This window comes from Lampetra planeri, chromosome 14 (assembly GCF_965212315.1).
Source record: "Lampetra planeri chromosome 14, kcLamPlan1.2.h2, whole genome shotgun sequence".
Lineage (NCBI taxonomy): Eukaryota > Metazoa > Chordata > Hyperoartia > Petromyzontiformes > Petromyzontidae > Lampetra > Lampetra planeri.
Genome location: NC_136120.1, coordinates 14,278,270 through 14,293,466, shown reverse-complemented (window position 1 = coordinate 14,293,466; position 15,197 = coordinate 14,278,270). Strand labels below are relative to the sequence as shown.

At 58.7% G+C, this 15,197-nt stretch overlaps 1 protein-coding gene across 1 annotated transcript; it reads left to right on the top strand.

The window, feature by feature from the left end:
• The first annotated feature begins 312 nt into the window (after positions 1–312).
• LOC144722424 (neurotensin receptor type 1-like) lies at positions 313–10,648 on the top strand. Its single transcript, XM_078600674.1, has 4 exons — positions 313–3,755; positions 5,305–5,665; positions 6,553–6,643; positions 8,395–10,648. The coding sequence occupies exons 1-4, from the start codon at positions 3,009–3,011 to the stop codon at positions 8,783–8,785; spliced, it is 1,590 nt and encodes a 529-aa protein (XP_078456800.1). The 5' UTR covers positions 313–3,008; the 3' UTR covers positions 8,786–10,648.
• Positions 10,649–15,197: the final 4,549 nt, after the last annotated feature.

Below are 15,197 nucleotides of genomic sequence, written 5' to 3'. Positions count from 1 at the left end.
TCAAACGACACAATCTGGTCGAGTATGGTGCCGAGGCTCTTTAGTTGAGTAGAACAAATGACTCCTCGAGTCTGCGAGCGCCACGCCTGATTCTCCCACAAATGTGTTTTGGAGGAATCTAGGGCACGGCATTATGGGTTCAGTGTGGATGCGCGTGCTTTGACGCACTCGCGTTAGCGACTTACGCCGATCGCCCCGACTCTGAGCCGGTCTGGCAGGGGTTAGGGGTCGTGGTAGGGGCCATGGCTGTGGTTTGTGTTACAGTATGTACAATAGGGTTGGGCTTAGAATTAGGCTCAAGGTTCAGGTCAGAGTCGGTGCCATAGTGTGGCTCAAGTTCAGGGTTATGATTGAGGTTATAATTGATGTCACGCTCTCTTTCTTCCTCTCTCTGCTCGTGAATGCGAGTTCGCTCTGCGCCCACAATGACTCGAGGTGTCTGTGATTGGCGTGGGGGGCGAGGGATGGGGGGATAAAGGCCCAGGGGTCAGCGCGAGGCTGAGATTCGTCGATTCGAGTCGCGTGAGACGACGTCTATGTTACTCACCTGAACCCCGCGCAGTGAAGGACTCTCGGCAAACCCAGTCGCATGTCATTGGTTCGCGTGAGCCCTACCGCCACTAGATGTCGCACAATAGACACAAATACAAGTTTGAGGTCGACCGAGGGCGAGGTCCCGGAACGGTTCTAATAAGAGCACTCGCTACTGTTAGCCGCGGCTGGGAATCGAACTCGGATGAATATGGTTGGTAGCGAAGTGCGCTAACCACTGCGCCACCGCTCCCTCCACACACGCTCAATCTGTCATGGGATCACAATCTCAGCGCTGCAAGCCGCTGTGTGTGAGCCAGCTGACTCCCTCCCCCCTCTCCGTCACGTCCCCTCTTCGTCCTGAGGCCCCACACCTCGCGTCTCCCGTGGCCCCGTGTCTCCGTGTTGTCTCCCGTGTCTCCGTGTCTCCGTGTTGTCTCCCGTGGCCCCGTGTCTCGTGTTGTCTCCCGTGGCCCCGTGTCTCGTGTTGTCTCCCGTGGCCCCGTGTCTCGTGTTGTCTCCCGTGGCCGCGTGTCTCCGTGTTGTTTCCCGTGTCTCCGTGTTGTTTCCCGTGTCTCCGTGTTGTCTCCCGTGTCTCCGTGTTGTCTCCCGTGGCCGCGTGTCTCCGTGTTGTTTCCCGTGTCTCCGTGTTGTTTCCCGTGTCTCCGTGTTGACTCCCATGTCTCCGTGTTGTCTCCCGTGGCCCTGTGTCTCCGTGTTGTCTCGCCTCCACCGTCTCCCGCGTCTCCTTCGTCCCCACGTTCCGTGTGCCCCCGTGAGTCCCAGCGAACCCCATTAAGCCCCCACGAGTCCGTGCGAATTCCTGCGCAGTGGCAGTGCAGATGGGTTCTTGAATGCATCTGTGCTGAGCTCTGAGTGTCACCCCATCGTTTGCGTGGTGGGTTTTCTTCAGGCTCTCCATTGTCGCGCCACCCCTGCACGACGTCAAACGCTGATAAATAATGGCATTCATGGCTTTACAACCCAATGTAGCAGGACCCTCCTAGAACAGAGCCTTCAGACTCAGCGAAGCTCGCCTGGCTACATACTTGGCATCGTGATATCCATCTCGAAGCCAGCTCAAGCCTTCCGTAAATGATGTAACTTCTGTGTGACTCCACCCACTCTGAACCCCGCCCCCTGTGGAAACACACGCTGATCCTCCATGCAGCTCCTCTATTCTCTCGTCTCCCGTTCGTCCCTCCCCTCTCATCATCACCCTCTCAGCCTCGATATCTTGGTCCAGTCGGAGTCCCGTCTCCCCCTTTCTGCCCGGTGCACCTCCTCCCGCTCCTCCTCCTCTCTCCCTGCTGCTCATCTTGAGGCGCGCCCTCCGCTTTGTCCGTCTTGAGGACTTCCGTCCCGGCCTCCATTCCTTCTCCCGTCCCTTCCTTTCTCTCTTCCCACTCAGGACAGCCTTGACTCCCCTCCCCGTGGTGGGGGAGCCACGGGTCGACAGTGCTGTCTGAGTTCATTAAAACCACGACGAAATGGAACGTATGGGAAAAATCGCTTAGATGGTGAACACAGCGTACGGTTATTATTTATTTATTTGTTGGTAATATAGCGAGAGGATGAATGGCACCGGGAGAGAGGAGGTGGGGTCGTGAATCAATCCGCGTGAGCGCCGAGCGGAACCCGCGGAGCTCCGCGGGCTGCGCTGCCTCCGCCACTGCCGCCTTCATTCCCCCCCCTCCTCCTCAACCCGTCACACCTCCTCCTCTTCCTCCTCCTCTCCAGTCGACGCGACTTCGCCGAGAGGCAACCGCGGACGGGAATTTCCGCGGTTCCTCGTTCATCCGCGTCCCCTGCTAGGGGACCCTGGGCCCAGGGGGTCCCAGTGCCCCCCTTGGGGATTCCTCGGGGTTTCAACTTCGCTCGCAGGAGCCAAGACGCCTGGCGCCGAGGGTCGAATTGGTTCCCAGTTGCTGCTGCTGCTGCCGCGCGCGTGCGTCAGAGTGAGCGCCCTCGCACACAAGCAGCAGCAGTAGCAGCAGTTGCTCCTGCTGCTGCTGCTTGTGTGCGTTCGTGCGCGTCACGGTGAGCTCACACGCGTCCCTTGCGCTCCGCGGCGACAGCAGCAGGAGAAGAGGGAAGCCTTCAGATGCAGTCACAGGATCATCTTCTTCATCAACATCCTCGGGGGGGAAACACAAGACGAGTTGTTATATTAATATCAGAGTGTTCATATTTATAGAGCAGCCACCTCAGAATAAACAAATAGGATACTGAATATTAATTGTGGTAACATCAGTCATTTTGATCATCATAAATAAAGTACAAGTTACTATGAACAGATATACCATCATCGTCATAATAAAACATACGTTGTTATATAAATCAGCATATCATCAATAGCGACTGCATACAAAGTATGAGACGTAATCTTAAGTGATATAATTATTATCAGTAGCAGCAGCAGAAAATGAAAAGAGAGTTTTAATATAAAGCGAGATATCATCATCGTGAGAGGTGCAATGGAAGCGCTGTGGACGAACGCGTCGCGACTCCCCCTGGGTTCTGCACTTGGCAACGCGACCTCGGATCTCCTCAACCCTGGAGCGTCAACCAACAGCACCATCAACACCATCAACATCATCAACAGCAGCAGCGCCAGCGGCGGCGAGGAGGAGGAGGGGGGCGTGGGCGAGGAGGATTTGGACGTGAACACGGACATGTACACGAAGCTGCTCGTCACCCTCCTCTACCTCTTCATCTTCGCCGTGGGCACCGTGGGGAACGGCGCCACCATCTACGTGGTGGCGCGCAAGAAGACGCTGCAGCAGCAGCTGCAGAGCACGGCGCACTACCACCTCGTGAGCCTCGCCGTGTCCGACGTGCTCATCCTCGTGGTGAGCATGCCCGTCGAGGTCTACAGCTTCATCTGGTTCCACCACCCGTGGACCTTCGGCTCGTCGGCCTGCAAGGCTTACTACTATCTGCGCGACGCGTGCACCTACGCCACGGTGCTCAACATCTGCAGCCTGAGCGCCGAGCGCTACCTCGCCGTGTGCCACCCTCTCCGCGCCAAGGCCCTCATGTCCCGCCAGCGCGCCAAGGGCCTGCTGGGCCTCGTGTGGGTGGCCTCCTTTCTGCTGGCACTGCCCATGCTGTTCGCCATGGGCACGGTGGAGAAGATGCACAGGAAGGACGGCACGGCCGATCCGAGTGGCGTGGTGTGCACCAACGTGGCGAGCGAGCTCAACCTGAAGATCATCCTGCAGGTGAGCGGCTACGCCGAGATGGGGGGGAGGGCTGCTCTTGACATCGCCGTTATCATTGTGATGCTAGTTCTGATGGTCGTCACCGTCATAATCGTTAGCAGCAGCATTTAGTTATCAATTGGCATTTTAGTCAACGACAGAGTCATAATTGTCATGATAAGCAGCGGTAGCCGCGGCATCACTGTCATGATCATTTTAGTCGAAATCATCATCAATGTCGTCGTCGATAACATGGTCATAATTCAAATATCGTCATCATCAGCATTGTAGCTGACGTCGTCGTCTTTATCTTCATCGTCGTTATCATATGTAGGGCGATCATCATCGTGATCATCATCGTCGTCGTCCTCCCATCACCTCGTTAGGTACCTAGTTGGCGAAACAATATCATCAGCAGTGCCATACTCAAGATCATCTTTGATAACAGTAACCATCAATCATAATGATCGTCATGGTAATCATCGTCATCCCGCAGACGTGTCATTGCCCGAAACGTTAGTCTCCATCGTATGCTATCCGTGTGCTGAGAGTCCGTGGCAAGGAGGTCGAGTTGGTATCTGGACGTGGCGGACCGAGTGGGCGGCATGCGTGTGCCAGTGACGCCACGGGATGGTTTTTGTTCTCAAAACCGTGGCCAAGGGGCTGCCCGCGTCGTGCCTCGAGTCGCGGTGGAAGCCGTTCCGATCTCTCGCGGTGAGCCGTGCGTCACCGCGGGGTTGGGAAGGGCACGTGGAAGCGGGTAACACAGAACCACTCCGAGAACCCTTCAAGTGACCACGTGTCTCTACGCGGCGTCTGCTGCCGCACCCGTCGTCTTGTTGGTCTCGTCACATCGACCACTGAGGTCGCTTCGGTGCAAAACCAAATTGGATGGGGGTTGTCTTTGTTGTATGCAGTCGTCGGTGGCCGGGCTGTCACAGCGCTACATTTGGGAACGCGGTTTAACCACGGGCGGTTGCACTCCGAATTTGAGGATCTCATCGGTGGCAGCCCAGTGTCTCGTGGTGTTCGCTGTCTCCGACACGGCCACTGTGAACCTCCCCAGCCACCCCGACCGCCTGAAACATCCACGGGGTCTTTCGCGTCGCCCTTGCACCAGACGCGGCGCTTCGCTCGAGTCTGGGCTTCACAGAGTCGGGAATGGACCCGGCGCGCGAGTGCACAGAGAATGTGCCCCGCAGAGAGATTCCAAGGGGGCTGTGAGGGTCCTCGTCCACCCGTGGGGGGAGGCGGACAGGTGACGGACGCGAGCGGCGCGTGCATTGCGCGGAGCGCGCGGGGGAGGATGGATCCATCATCGCGAGACTGACGGGACGTGACTGGGCCTCGGTGATAAGGAAAAAAAAAACATCGTCATCAATATAGCGATACGATCCCGAGCAACATTGTAATCGGTAGCATTATTATCATCATCATCATCACCACCATAACTTGGTGAGCACTCTGGAGATAAGGATAATCTCAACGTGACAAAACAAATAAAGTGCAGCAAATATTCACCAGCATCAGCAGCAGCATGGTGATGTTAATCTCACGTGACCACCCCCAGATGAACGCGCTCACCGCCTTCCTGCTGCCCATGCTGCTCGTGTGGGCTCTCAACTCGCTCATCGCGCGCTGCCTCCTCCTCATGCTGCGGGGCGCGGCGGCTCCCGGCGCCGGAGGAGGGGGGGCAGGAGGGGGTCTGCGTCTGCGGCAGGGGGGCGCCCCCCCCAGGGCGCCCTCGCACGGGGGGGGCGGCTGCGGGGCCCCGGGCTCCCCTCGCGGCTCGGGGCCCCGCGGAGCCTCACGGGGGCCACCGGGAGCCCCGCGCTCGCGAGGTCCCCGCGGGGACACCGAGAGCCTGTCGCTGGGAGTCTCGCTGGAGCCGTCGCGAGTCCACGCGCTGCGCCACGGGGTCGCCGTGCTGAGTGAGAGGCGCGGGGACAACGCGGCCTCTCGCGGGGGCATTCGGGGGCTCACCTCGGGGACGCGTAGAGACCCACACTCACGGGGAGCCGCAGGGACCGCTAGAACTGACGGGGAGCCGCATACCAATTCGGATTCACGGGGACGAACAGGGACTCAGGGACCCACAAACCAAGCGGGTATCCCGGGGACCAACAGGGATTGACTCGGACTCGTGGTGCTCTCTAGGACTTAAAGGGACGAACGGGGAACTCACAGGGAGGGGCCCATAGGGAATTTGTAGGACTCATGGGGAGTGACCTAATTATCATTTGGTCCGCACAGATAGATTCACGAATCCATTGCCGAGTCGCCACCTCGCAGGCCAAGTGTGCACACAGCACGAGATATGCACAGCCCTCTCTGATCCGAGCCGTCACGAGGCTCAACTCGGCGGAGCTGAGAGCGGACGAGACGAGCCCTCTCTGAATGAGTCTTCCCCGAAGTCTCAACGACTCCTCGGTACATGGCTCTTCAAATGGCTCTCCGAATGGCTCTCTGAATGACTCTCAATGCGATTTCAAATGTGTTTTGATGTGGACAATTTATCCCCGCCGTGCCGGTCGTCCGTATCAGACGCGGTCTCCGTGGGTTACCACCTGCAGAAAAAAGGTCCAGGGATGTGTCTGTTTGTCGACCTAGGTCGACTCAGCCTCAAATGAGTACCTCGTGCGGTGTGTCAACATCGCCACTGGGGAGGCAATGGCGGTTGGGCGTGGTGCTGGCCACTCACCCCTCGTGTGCCGTTGAGGCCTTCATAGGTGCTCGCTAAACACTTGCCCCCACAGTCTGTTACAGGCTATACAGGGGAACTTTTTTTGTGTGTGTGTATGTGTGTGTGCTCACACAGGGGCGATCGTGGTGGCGTTCGTGGTGTGCTGGCTGCCCTACCACTCGCGCCGCCTCATGTTCTGCTACGTGCCCAAGGACTGGTGGACTCTGTGAGTGCCCCCCACCAACCCCCCACCAACCCCTCTCCACGCGTCCACTCCACGCGTCCACTCCACACCTGCGTGCCGATGACGGCAACGCTCGGCTGTTGGAGCTGGCGGTAGTGATGGTGGCGGTGTGCGCAATGCTAGCGATGGTTGACGTAGCGCAGGTTTGGAGGAATGTTGACATCTGTTCCATTGCGGACTCCGCGGACTTGGGTCCCATCTCGGAGTTTACCGCCCGCGCGATCCAGGGGGCTGCAAGGGGCCGGCGGGATTAGATAATCCCTGGAGCGGATGCCACGAGCAAGGAGCCTGTGTTGTGAGACTATGAAGCACGTCGATCAGGGGTATAGTGCCCAGAGGGCAATAGGCGCTGATTTTGCGTGGGGATGTTGAGGATTGGTGATGGTGAGGATTGGTGAGGATTGCGAGGGTGGGTGGGGGTATATTCATCAACAATTCTCATATCCACCTGTACACTCACACACCACACACCCACCCAACAACAACAGCCGCCATTCGCCACGAAGTGGCGGTGACGTCACCAAGGCGTTTGTGCCAGGCTAGGTGCACTTTGAGGCCACGTGAAGTGTTTAAGGCTCGCTGGTAGGAGGTCACGGGACAGACCCAGGTGCCGTGGGTTGACTGAGATGACTGGAAGATGTACCACCTGTGCTCCTCACTGAGCTAAATCGCTGTATTTTAGCCGCTCGATGTTCTGCTCGTTGTTGCAAGTGTCACTCCGTTGTTGTTGGATGGCTACTGCCTCCAACTGCCCAGTCGCGTCCTTCACGAACCTCCTCCACAGGCTAAGGCCAGTTCTAGGCCACTCAACTTCATCACCTGAACCACATCTCTTCTCTAGCCCGTGCCGCCCCTCTTTAGCCCCATCTATCCGGCCAAACAGAAGCTACGTGACCCAGTCAACGCAGCCTTGCTTGCCGGAGGAACTTACTGATAGGACTGTGTCCAGATATTTCAAGGATCTGTAAGCTTCTCACACAATTCAGCCTGGTTTAACCCAGCATGGACCGTAGACAGGATAGTCTGAATGTTTCTAACCGGCGCAGATGTTCCATTAGAAGGGTCCACGTTTCATACGCATAGAGAAGGGAGGACATGACTGTGTCCAAGAAGGCTTAAAGCGTCGTGTGGAGCGACAGACCGGGTAGCTTCCACACCTATACTGTACACACACCTGTACACCCACACGTGGAACGGCTCTGGCACGGCCAGGGGCAGTGCTTCTTGGTCGGTCTCTTGGCGGGCAAGGCAGCGGCAGGACTGCGCAGGGCAGGGGGCAGAGCCAGCCCTGCCCCCAAGCACGCATCTCTCGCCTGTATCTCGGGAGCAGTGATGGTGGTCATGCAGCAGGAGGTGAATGGCGGCGCCTCTCGCCGTCTCCACGAGGAGATGGCTCCCTGCGAGCCCCTCGGGCCACATCCTCTGCTCTACGCACGTCAATCATCGAGAAGAGGCTCCCTCCCCCCCCCCTACACCCACCCCCGGGGAGCCGGGGGAATTAATACATCTTGGAGCGTGGAGCAATCGGAGGACACAACGGGCACGAGCCTTACGACTCGCGCTGTCCGTGTGTGTCCGCGAGTCCAGTTCGTCCCAATGAGCCGTGCACGTTTCCTCACTCCTCACCCGCCCACGTGTCTCCCCCCCCCCCATGCACAACTTCCTCACCCACCCACATGTCTCCCCACCCGGCCCCCGTGTCTCCTCCTCCTCACCCCTCCGCGTGCCCGTAGCCAGCTCAACAACTTCTACCACTACTTCTACATGCTCACCAACGCGCTCTTCTACGTCAGCTCGGCCGTCAATCCCGTGCTCTACTACCTCGTGTCCGCCTCCTTCCGGAGCGCCTTCCTCGCCACGCTGCGCTCCCTCGCGCTCTGCGGCCGCCCCTGGCGAGGTGGGGCCGCTCCTCGCTGGGGGGGGCGAGCAAGGAGGAGGAATGGCCGAGGCCGCTGCGAGGGGCCCTCTCCCGGCTCGCTGCTGCAGGGGGACTCGGCGCGGAGGGCCGGGGGGGGCGGCTCGGCGCTGCTGCTGCGCCTGCACGGCGCGGGGCCCCCCAGGGACTCGAGTCCCAACACGGAGGAGTCCAGCATCAGCATCTCCACCATCGGCTCGCTGCGTTGACCGCGCAGTCTAAACGGGGGGGGGCGCGTGGTAGAAGGGGACAACGGAGGGCTCAGGGTTAAAGGTCAACGCGAGCTGCTGCTCAAACGAGCATCGGTGCTCACCTCCAGTTGACAGCCCTGAGCCAGTGATGGAAATCCCACGTTCCCATGGCGGGGCGAGTCCATTCATTGCACAACCACTGTTGACACCCCCTGCTGAGTGGTACTCACTTTATCGACCCCGCAGACATGGTGGGCTGAGTAAACATTCAACCAGGATTTGAAACTCTTTGGTAACCACAGTTAGTGGCGTACCAGTGGGACATTCAGACACTGGTTATGCAATGGTGGGACACTACCAATGGTGGGACACTACCAGTGGTGGGACACTACCAGTGGTGGGACAATGGGGCGATCGTGGGACAGAATGGCAACGCGCTGGACAAGTGGTGCCATCGAGATGTGCACGTCACGCTTTTGTGAGCCACGTTCGAGATGTTCTGTCAATGTGTGTGCTGTCAGTTTAGCCCGCAGGCTTTCGCGACCAATATCCATAAATTAGGGTTTCTGGGTTAGATCGCGTAAATATAAATGTGTCGTTAAACCCGCCACCACTCGACACAGCCAATTAATAAGGTTTATGACGGAAACAGAACATGGCAATTGGTTACTAGTACAGCACACCAGTGTGGAGTACGACGTTTCGCCGGTAATTACAATTAGCATCATCAGGCGACAGCCAGGTCGCCTGCTGATGTTACGTGATCAACCTTACTCATTGGCCGTGCCGGGTGGTGGCGGGTTTAACGATACATTTACATTTACGCGTTCTAACAAAACAACCTCATGATGGATGTGTGTACTGTGTATGGGGAGCGGTGGCGCAGCGGTTAGCACACTGCACGACGAGCCCGGCGGCCAACCCCAGCCGCGCGTTTCGCCGACTGGGCCTTGGTTCCCCCTGAACCCCCCCCACGCCCCCTTTGTTGCTTTGGCGTCGGTGCAGTTGCACCGCCTGCACACCCGGTAGCTGCCCTGCTCGCCGTGAATGAGTACCTGCTGCTGCTGCGATACGTAAACATCGATCGTGGGAGACAAAGGCGGCCGAGCGTAGCGCTGATCACGCCACTCTCGTGCGCCGTGCCGACCTGACAGCCCTCGTCACCTGTGCAGGGATCTTTGTTTGTATCTCGTGTCCGATATGCGAGAGCTCTTCACTTGTTTCCCGAGTACACGGAGTGTGTGTACGCTATGTATCGGGGAGCGGTGGCGTGCAGTGGGGTTTGGTGCTCGCTAACAGCACTTGCCCATACGGCAATGTGTCGTTGTACTCCACGTGTACACGGTATATATTGTGCGTATGCTCTGCATATGCAGAGCCGCGCGGTCTAGCGAGGTATTCACACAGCAGTAGACACTGTCTGTAGTTAAATGCTGGTGATTGTGCAAGCAAAAGTGTTGTATTGTGTTTCAAATGGTGTGTACATTTACAGCAGTGGAGATACAAAGGCGGCCAGGCGCACGTGTTTCTGGTCCCAGCGTCGTGGCGTCGCTCGCCGGCCGCCCAATGTGGGGTTGCTCTCCTCTCGGCTTGCGACAATGGACATTGGCCAAACATCCCCAAAGTCGTAGGAACCCCCCTCTTGTCAAACGCGCGTCTCACACTCGTTGGGGCTCAGTAAATGACAGGAATTACTCCCTGGGTGGTCCACGGGGCATCAACACCCCCACCACCCCACCACGGCGGTGGCTGTTGTTGTTGTTGCTGTGCTCGTACCGTAGAAGTCACAGTCTTCATCGACTTCCCGAGCGGGAATTTATCACCGGGTTTGATTGTTGTTGGAATAAGTGGCGTTTATTTCATTAAAAAAGATTGTCGGACCAATGAAGGAAATCTCGCCCTGCCTGTGATGAGACGCATCTGGCTCATCGTACTTATCGAATTCGCGTTGCGATGCACGGGTTTGTAAGGGTTGGTGGATCATGCCGTGATTTGAGAAACTCATCTCACCGAGCGGAAAAGATGCCCATGAGATGGAACAGCAAGTGGATTCGTGAACCCATCTGTGCGGAATTTTGAGTGTCACCTTCCCCTATGCAAAGTGGTTTTCCCTCCGGGTTCTCTGGTTCCCTCCCCCGAGAAGCCAAACTCTCATTCACCTGGAAATGCCCCAACGTCCCAATGTGACAGGACCCTCTTGAGAAGGAGTCTTGGGGCTCAAACGAGGCTTTTATGGCATTATCATTGTAAAAGTCACGCCTGACTGCCTCCAACTGTCCAGCAGCGTCCTTCGCGAGCCTCCTCCAGATGCCGATCTTGACACCGCTGGTACCAGTCATCCGGCAAGTCCACTCAGCTCCACATCCTCATGTATCACGTCACTCCATCTCTTCTCTGGCCCGTGCCGCGCCCGTTTAGCCCCCTCTATCCGGCCGAACAAAAGCTATTTAGGCATGCGGTGATTGGGCATGCGGGCTACATGGCCCAGCCAACGCAGCCTTGCCTGCCGGAGGTGCTCACCGATGGGACTTTGTCCAGATCTTTCGAGGATTTATGAGCTCCTCACACAATCCAGCCTGGTTAAACCCAGGATTGATCGTAGGCAGGCCAGCCTAAATGTTTCTAACCGGCGAAGATGTTCCATTAGGAGAGTCCACGTTTCGCAAGCGTAACACGCACACACACACGCACACAGACTCACACAGACGCACGCACAGACGCACGCACAGACGCACGCACAGACGCACAGACAGGCGAGTGAGCGAGCTCACACTGAAAGCTTTACTCGATGCCGTCTCGGACTAGACGCGCGGCGCCGCGCACACGCCGAGAGGAGGAGACGCGGCGCCTCCGCGGCCACGCGGGGTTCCCTGAGGTAGGCGCGGATTGTAAACGACAGCTCCACGAAAACAACATTCACAATCTGAACCGCAACATCATCATCATTACTACAGTTAACACAATTTTTCACCTCCAGAACGAAAAAAAAACTAACTTCCCCGCCCCCCCCCAGACTTCTGTGTCTAAAATAACAAACGCGCCCCTTTGCCCCCCCAAATAAAACAAAAAAAACTTTGATTGAAAATGCGCAGTGGAGAAACGAGAATTAGGAGAGGGTCGCCCCCAGGGTAAAGATGGTGGGAAAGGGGGGCACGGGGAAGAGCAGGGGAGGGAGGTGGGGAGGGAAGGAGATGGGGAGGGAGGTGGGGAGGTGGGAAGGGAGAGAGGGAGGTGGGGAGGGAGGTGGGGAGGGAGGGAGGTGGGGAGGGAGGGAGGTGGGGAGGGAGGGAGGTGGGGAGGGAGGTGGGGAGGTGGGAAGGGAGAGAGGGAGGTGGGGAGGGAGGTGGGGAGGGAGGGAGGTGGGGAGGGAGGGAGGTGGGGAGGTGGGGAGGGAGGGAGGTGGGGAGGGAAGGAGGTGGGGAGGGAAGGAGGTGGGGAGGGAGGTGGGGAGGGAGAGAGGGAGGTGGGGAGGGAGGTGGGGAGGGAGGGAGGTGGGGAGGTGGGGAGGGAGGTGGGGAGGGAAGGAGGTGGGGAGGGAGGTGGGGAGGTGGGAAGGGAGAGAGGGAGGTGGGGAGGGAGGTGGGGAGGGAGGGAGGTGGGGAGGGAGGGAGGTGGGGAGGTGGGGAGGGAGGGAGGGAGGTGGGGAGGGAGGGAGGTGGGGAGGGAAGGAGGTGGGGAGGGAGGTGGGGAGGGAGGTGGGGAGGGAGGTGGGGAGGTGGGAAGGGAGAGAGGGAGGTGGGGAGGTGAGAAGGGAGAGAGGGAGGTGGGGAGGGAGGGAGGTGGGGAGGGAGGGAGGTGGGGAGGTGGGGAGGGAGGGAGGTGGGGAGGTGGGAAGGGAGAGAGGGAGGTGGGGAGGGAGGTGGGGAGGGAGGGAGGTGGGGAGGTGGGGAGGGAGGGAGGGAGGGAGGTGGGGAGGGAGGGAGGGAGGGAGGTGGGGAGGGAGGGAGGTGGGGAGGTGGGGAGGTGGGGAGGGAGGTGGGGAGGTGGGAAGGGAGAGAGGGAGGGAGGTGGGGAGGGAGGGAGGTGGGGAGGGAGGGAGGTGGGGAGGTGGGGAGGTGGGGAGGTGGGAAGGGAGAGAGGGAGGTGGGGAGGGAGGTGGGGAGGGAGGGAGGTGGGGAGGTGGGGAGGGATGGAGGTGGGGAGGGATGGAGGTGGGGAGGGAAGGAGGTGGGGAGGTGGGGAGGGAGGTGGGGAGGTGGGAAGGGAGAGAGGGAGGTGGGGAGGGAGGGAGGTGGGGAGGGAGGGAGGTGGGGAGGTGGGGAGGGAGGGAGGTGGGGAGGTGGGAAGGGAGAGAGGGAGGTGGGGAGGGAGGTGGGGAGGGAGGTGGGGAGGACAGTTGGGGGAGCAGCGGGGGGAGGGAGTAGCGAGCGAACAACCGCACGGGCTCCTTCAAACCACGGTGCCTTCTGCGCGAAGCGGCCACCTCGCACGTTCACACGCACGCGCACGTTCACACGCACGCGCACGTTCACACACGCGCGCACGTTCACACACACACACACGTTTACACACACACACACGTTCACACGCACACACACGTTCACACGCACGCGCACGTTCACACACGCGCACGTTCACACACACACACACACACGTTTACACACACACACACGTTCACACGCACACACACGTTCACACGCACGCGCACGCGCACGTTCACACACGCGCACGTTCACACACACACACACGTTCACACACACGTTCACACACACACGCACGTTCACACGCACGCGCACGTTCACACACACACACACGTTCACACACACGCGCACGTTCACACGCACGCGTGCAAAGTCGCACGCACTTTCACACGCGCACATTCGCGCACTCGTACACGCGAGCGACGGCCGCGTACATTCAACGAAGGGAACTCGAGAAGCCGTCTCGCCGTCTCGCCGTCTCGCCGCCCCGTGTAAACATTCCGCCTGGTCCGCGTGCCGCCCGGACCCAGGGTACAACCTAGGGCCACCCACCTGGCGGGCACCTTTAGCCCACAGCCCCCCCAACCCCGACGAGCGCAACAAAGAAACCCGAGACCGAGGGAGCGCGCGGGCACCCCCCCACCACCTCCCTGTGGATCACGGCGATTCGTGGTGGGGGTCGTTACAGGAACACGGCGCCCGAGTTCGACCCCAAGTCCATGGAGCAGAGCACAGGATGGCGCTGGTTGTTATGAAGGTGGTGCTCAAGGTGATGGTTGGTGAAGGGGAAGGTGATTGGTGGTGGTCTTCTTTCGTATGGATTCATAGAAGCAGATTTTAAGATGTAATTTTTCATTTGTTAGCCACTCAATTGTCTGGTCAGATGCAGAGTGGATCTCACCCGTTCCTACTTTAAAGGTGTGAAGACAGCAGCAGCTGCTTAGAATGTGGTCGATCGTTTGGAATTCGTGGCCTGACTCGCAGACCGCCGAATCTTTGATGCGACATTTGCGCATCAGGTGGCCGCCGCATCGGCCATGCCCGGTCCCGATTTGGTTGATGGTCGACCGTTGGCGACGTGAAAGGTTGAAACCTGCGGGAGGGTGGACGGTAGTAGGGTCCTGTACGAGATGTTTGTTTTTGACGTCGGCCGCAGTCCAGACTCGCTTCCATCTCTCGCCTTCATCTGCATCGGTGGCGCGGAGTGAGGCTGCTGCTGCGATCCAGAAGGGGTGGCGTGATGTTAGGCGAACAGGCGGCGCTGGGTTCATGTGCCGTTGAAGGTGCGGAGGGGGGGGCTTAACGATCATTGCTTGATACTCCCGGACGGCCGCCGCTGTTTCACGACGGATTTGCGGCGGAGCGATGTGGGTGAGCACCGGGAGCCATTGGGTCGACGTGAGCGTACCGGAGATGGCACACGCATTGCAATGTTCAGTTGTGTCGAGTGTGAGCGCTGCGTCCCAACACAGGTGACCACCAATACACTCCCGTCCAACACACGAGGGAGAGTGTGGCAGCCCATAGTGTTGTGCGCATCACAGTCGCCAGTTTATAACTAATGTCCGTGCGGGGTTTTATCTTGTTGCTCAACTGCTCAATGTGTTGCCTCAAAGTGAGACTTCGATCGAGCACCAGCGCAAGGTATGCCGGGAGCGGGTGACAGTTTTACCACAAAACTCGATCTGCGGCGTTAGTTTTGCCTCTGCGTTGTCGAGATGGAACGCTGAGGACACACGGTCGAGGTTGGATTGGCTTAAGTCGCCAGGAGTAATAATACTCTTCCAATTTCTTTAGGGCGGTGTTCAAGATGTCTTGAGCTGCGCTGAGTGCCGTCGCTTGGCTGGCCAATGCTAGATCGTCTGCGTCAATGAACATGCCGCTTGAGATTAAACAGAGCTGGTGGTGGTGTCACGTGGGAGAGGCACCCATTCTCAACGCAGGAGAATCATTCTGACTGAAATTATCAGAGGGCTGTGAGAAACAATGCCAGCAGTGGATAGAGAAGG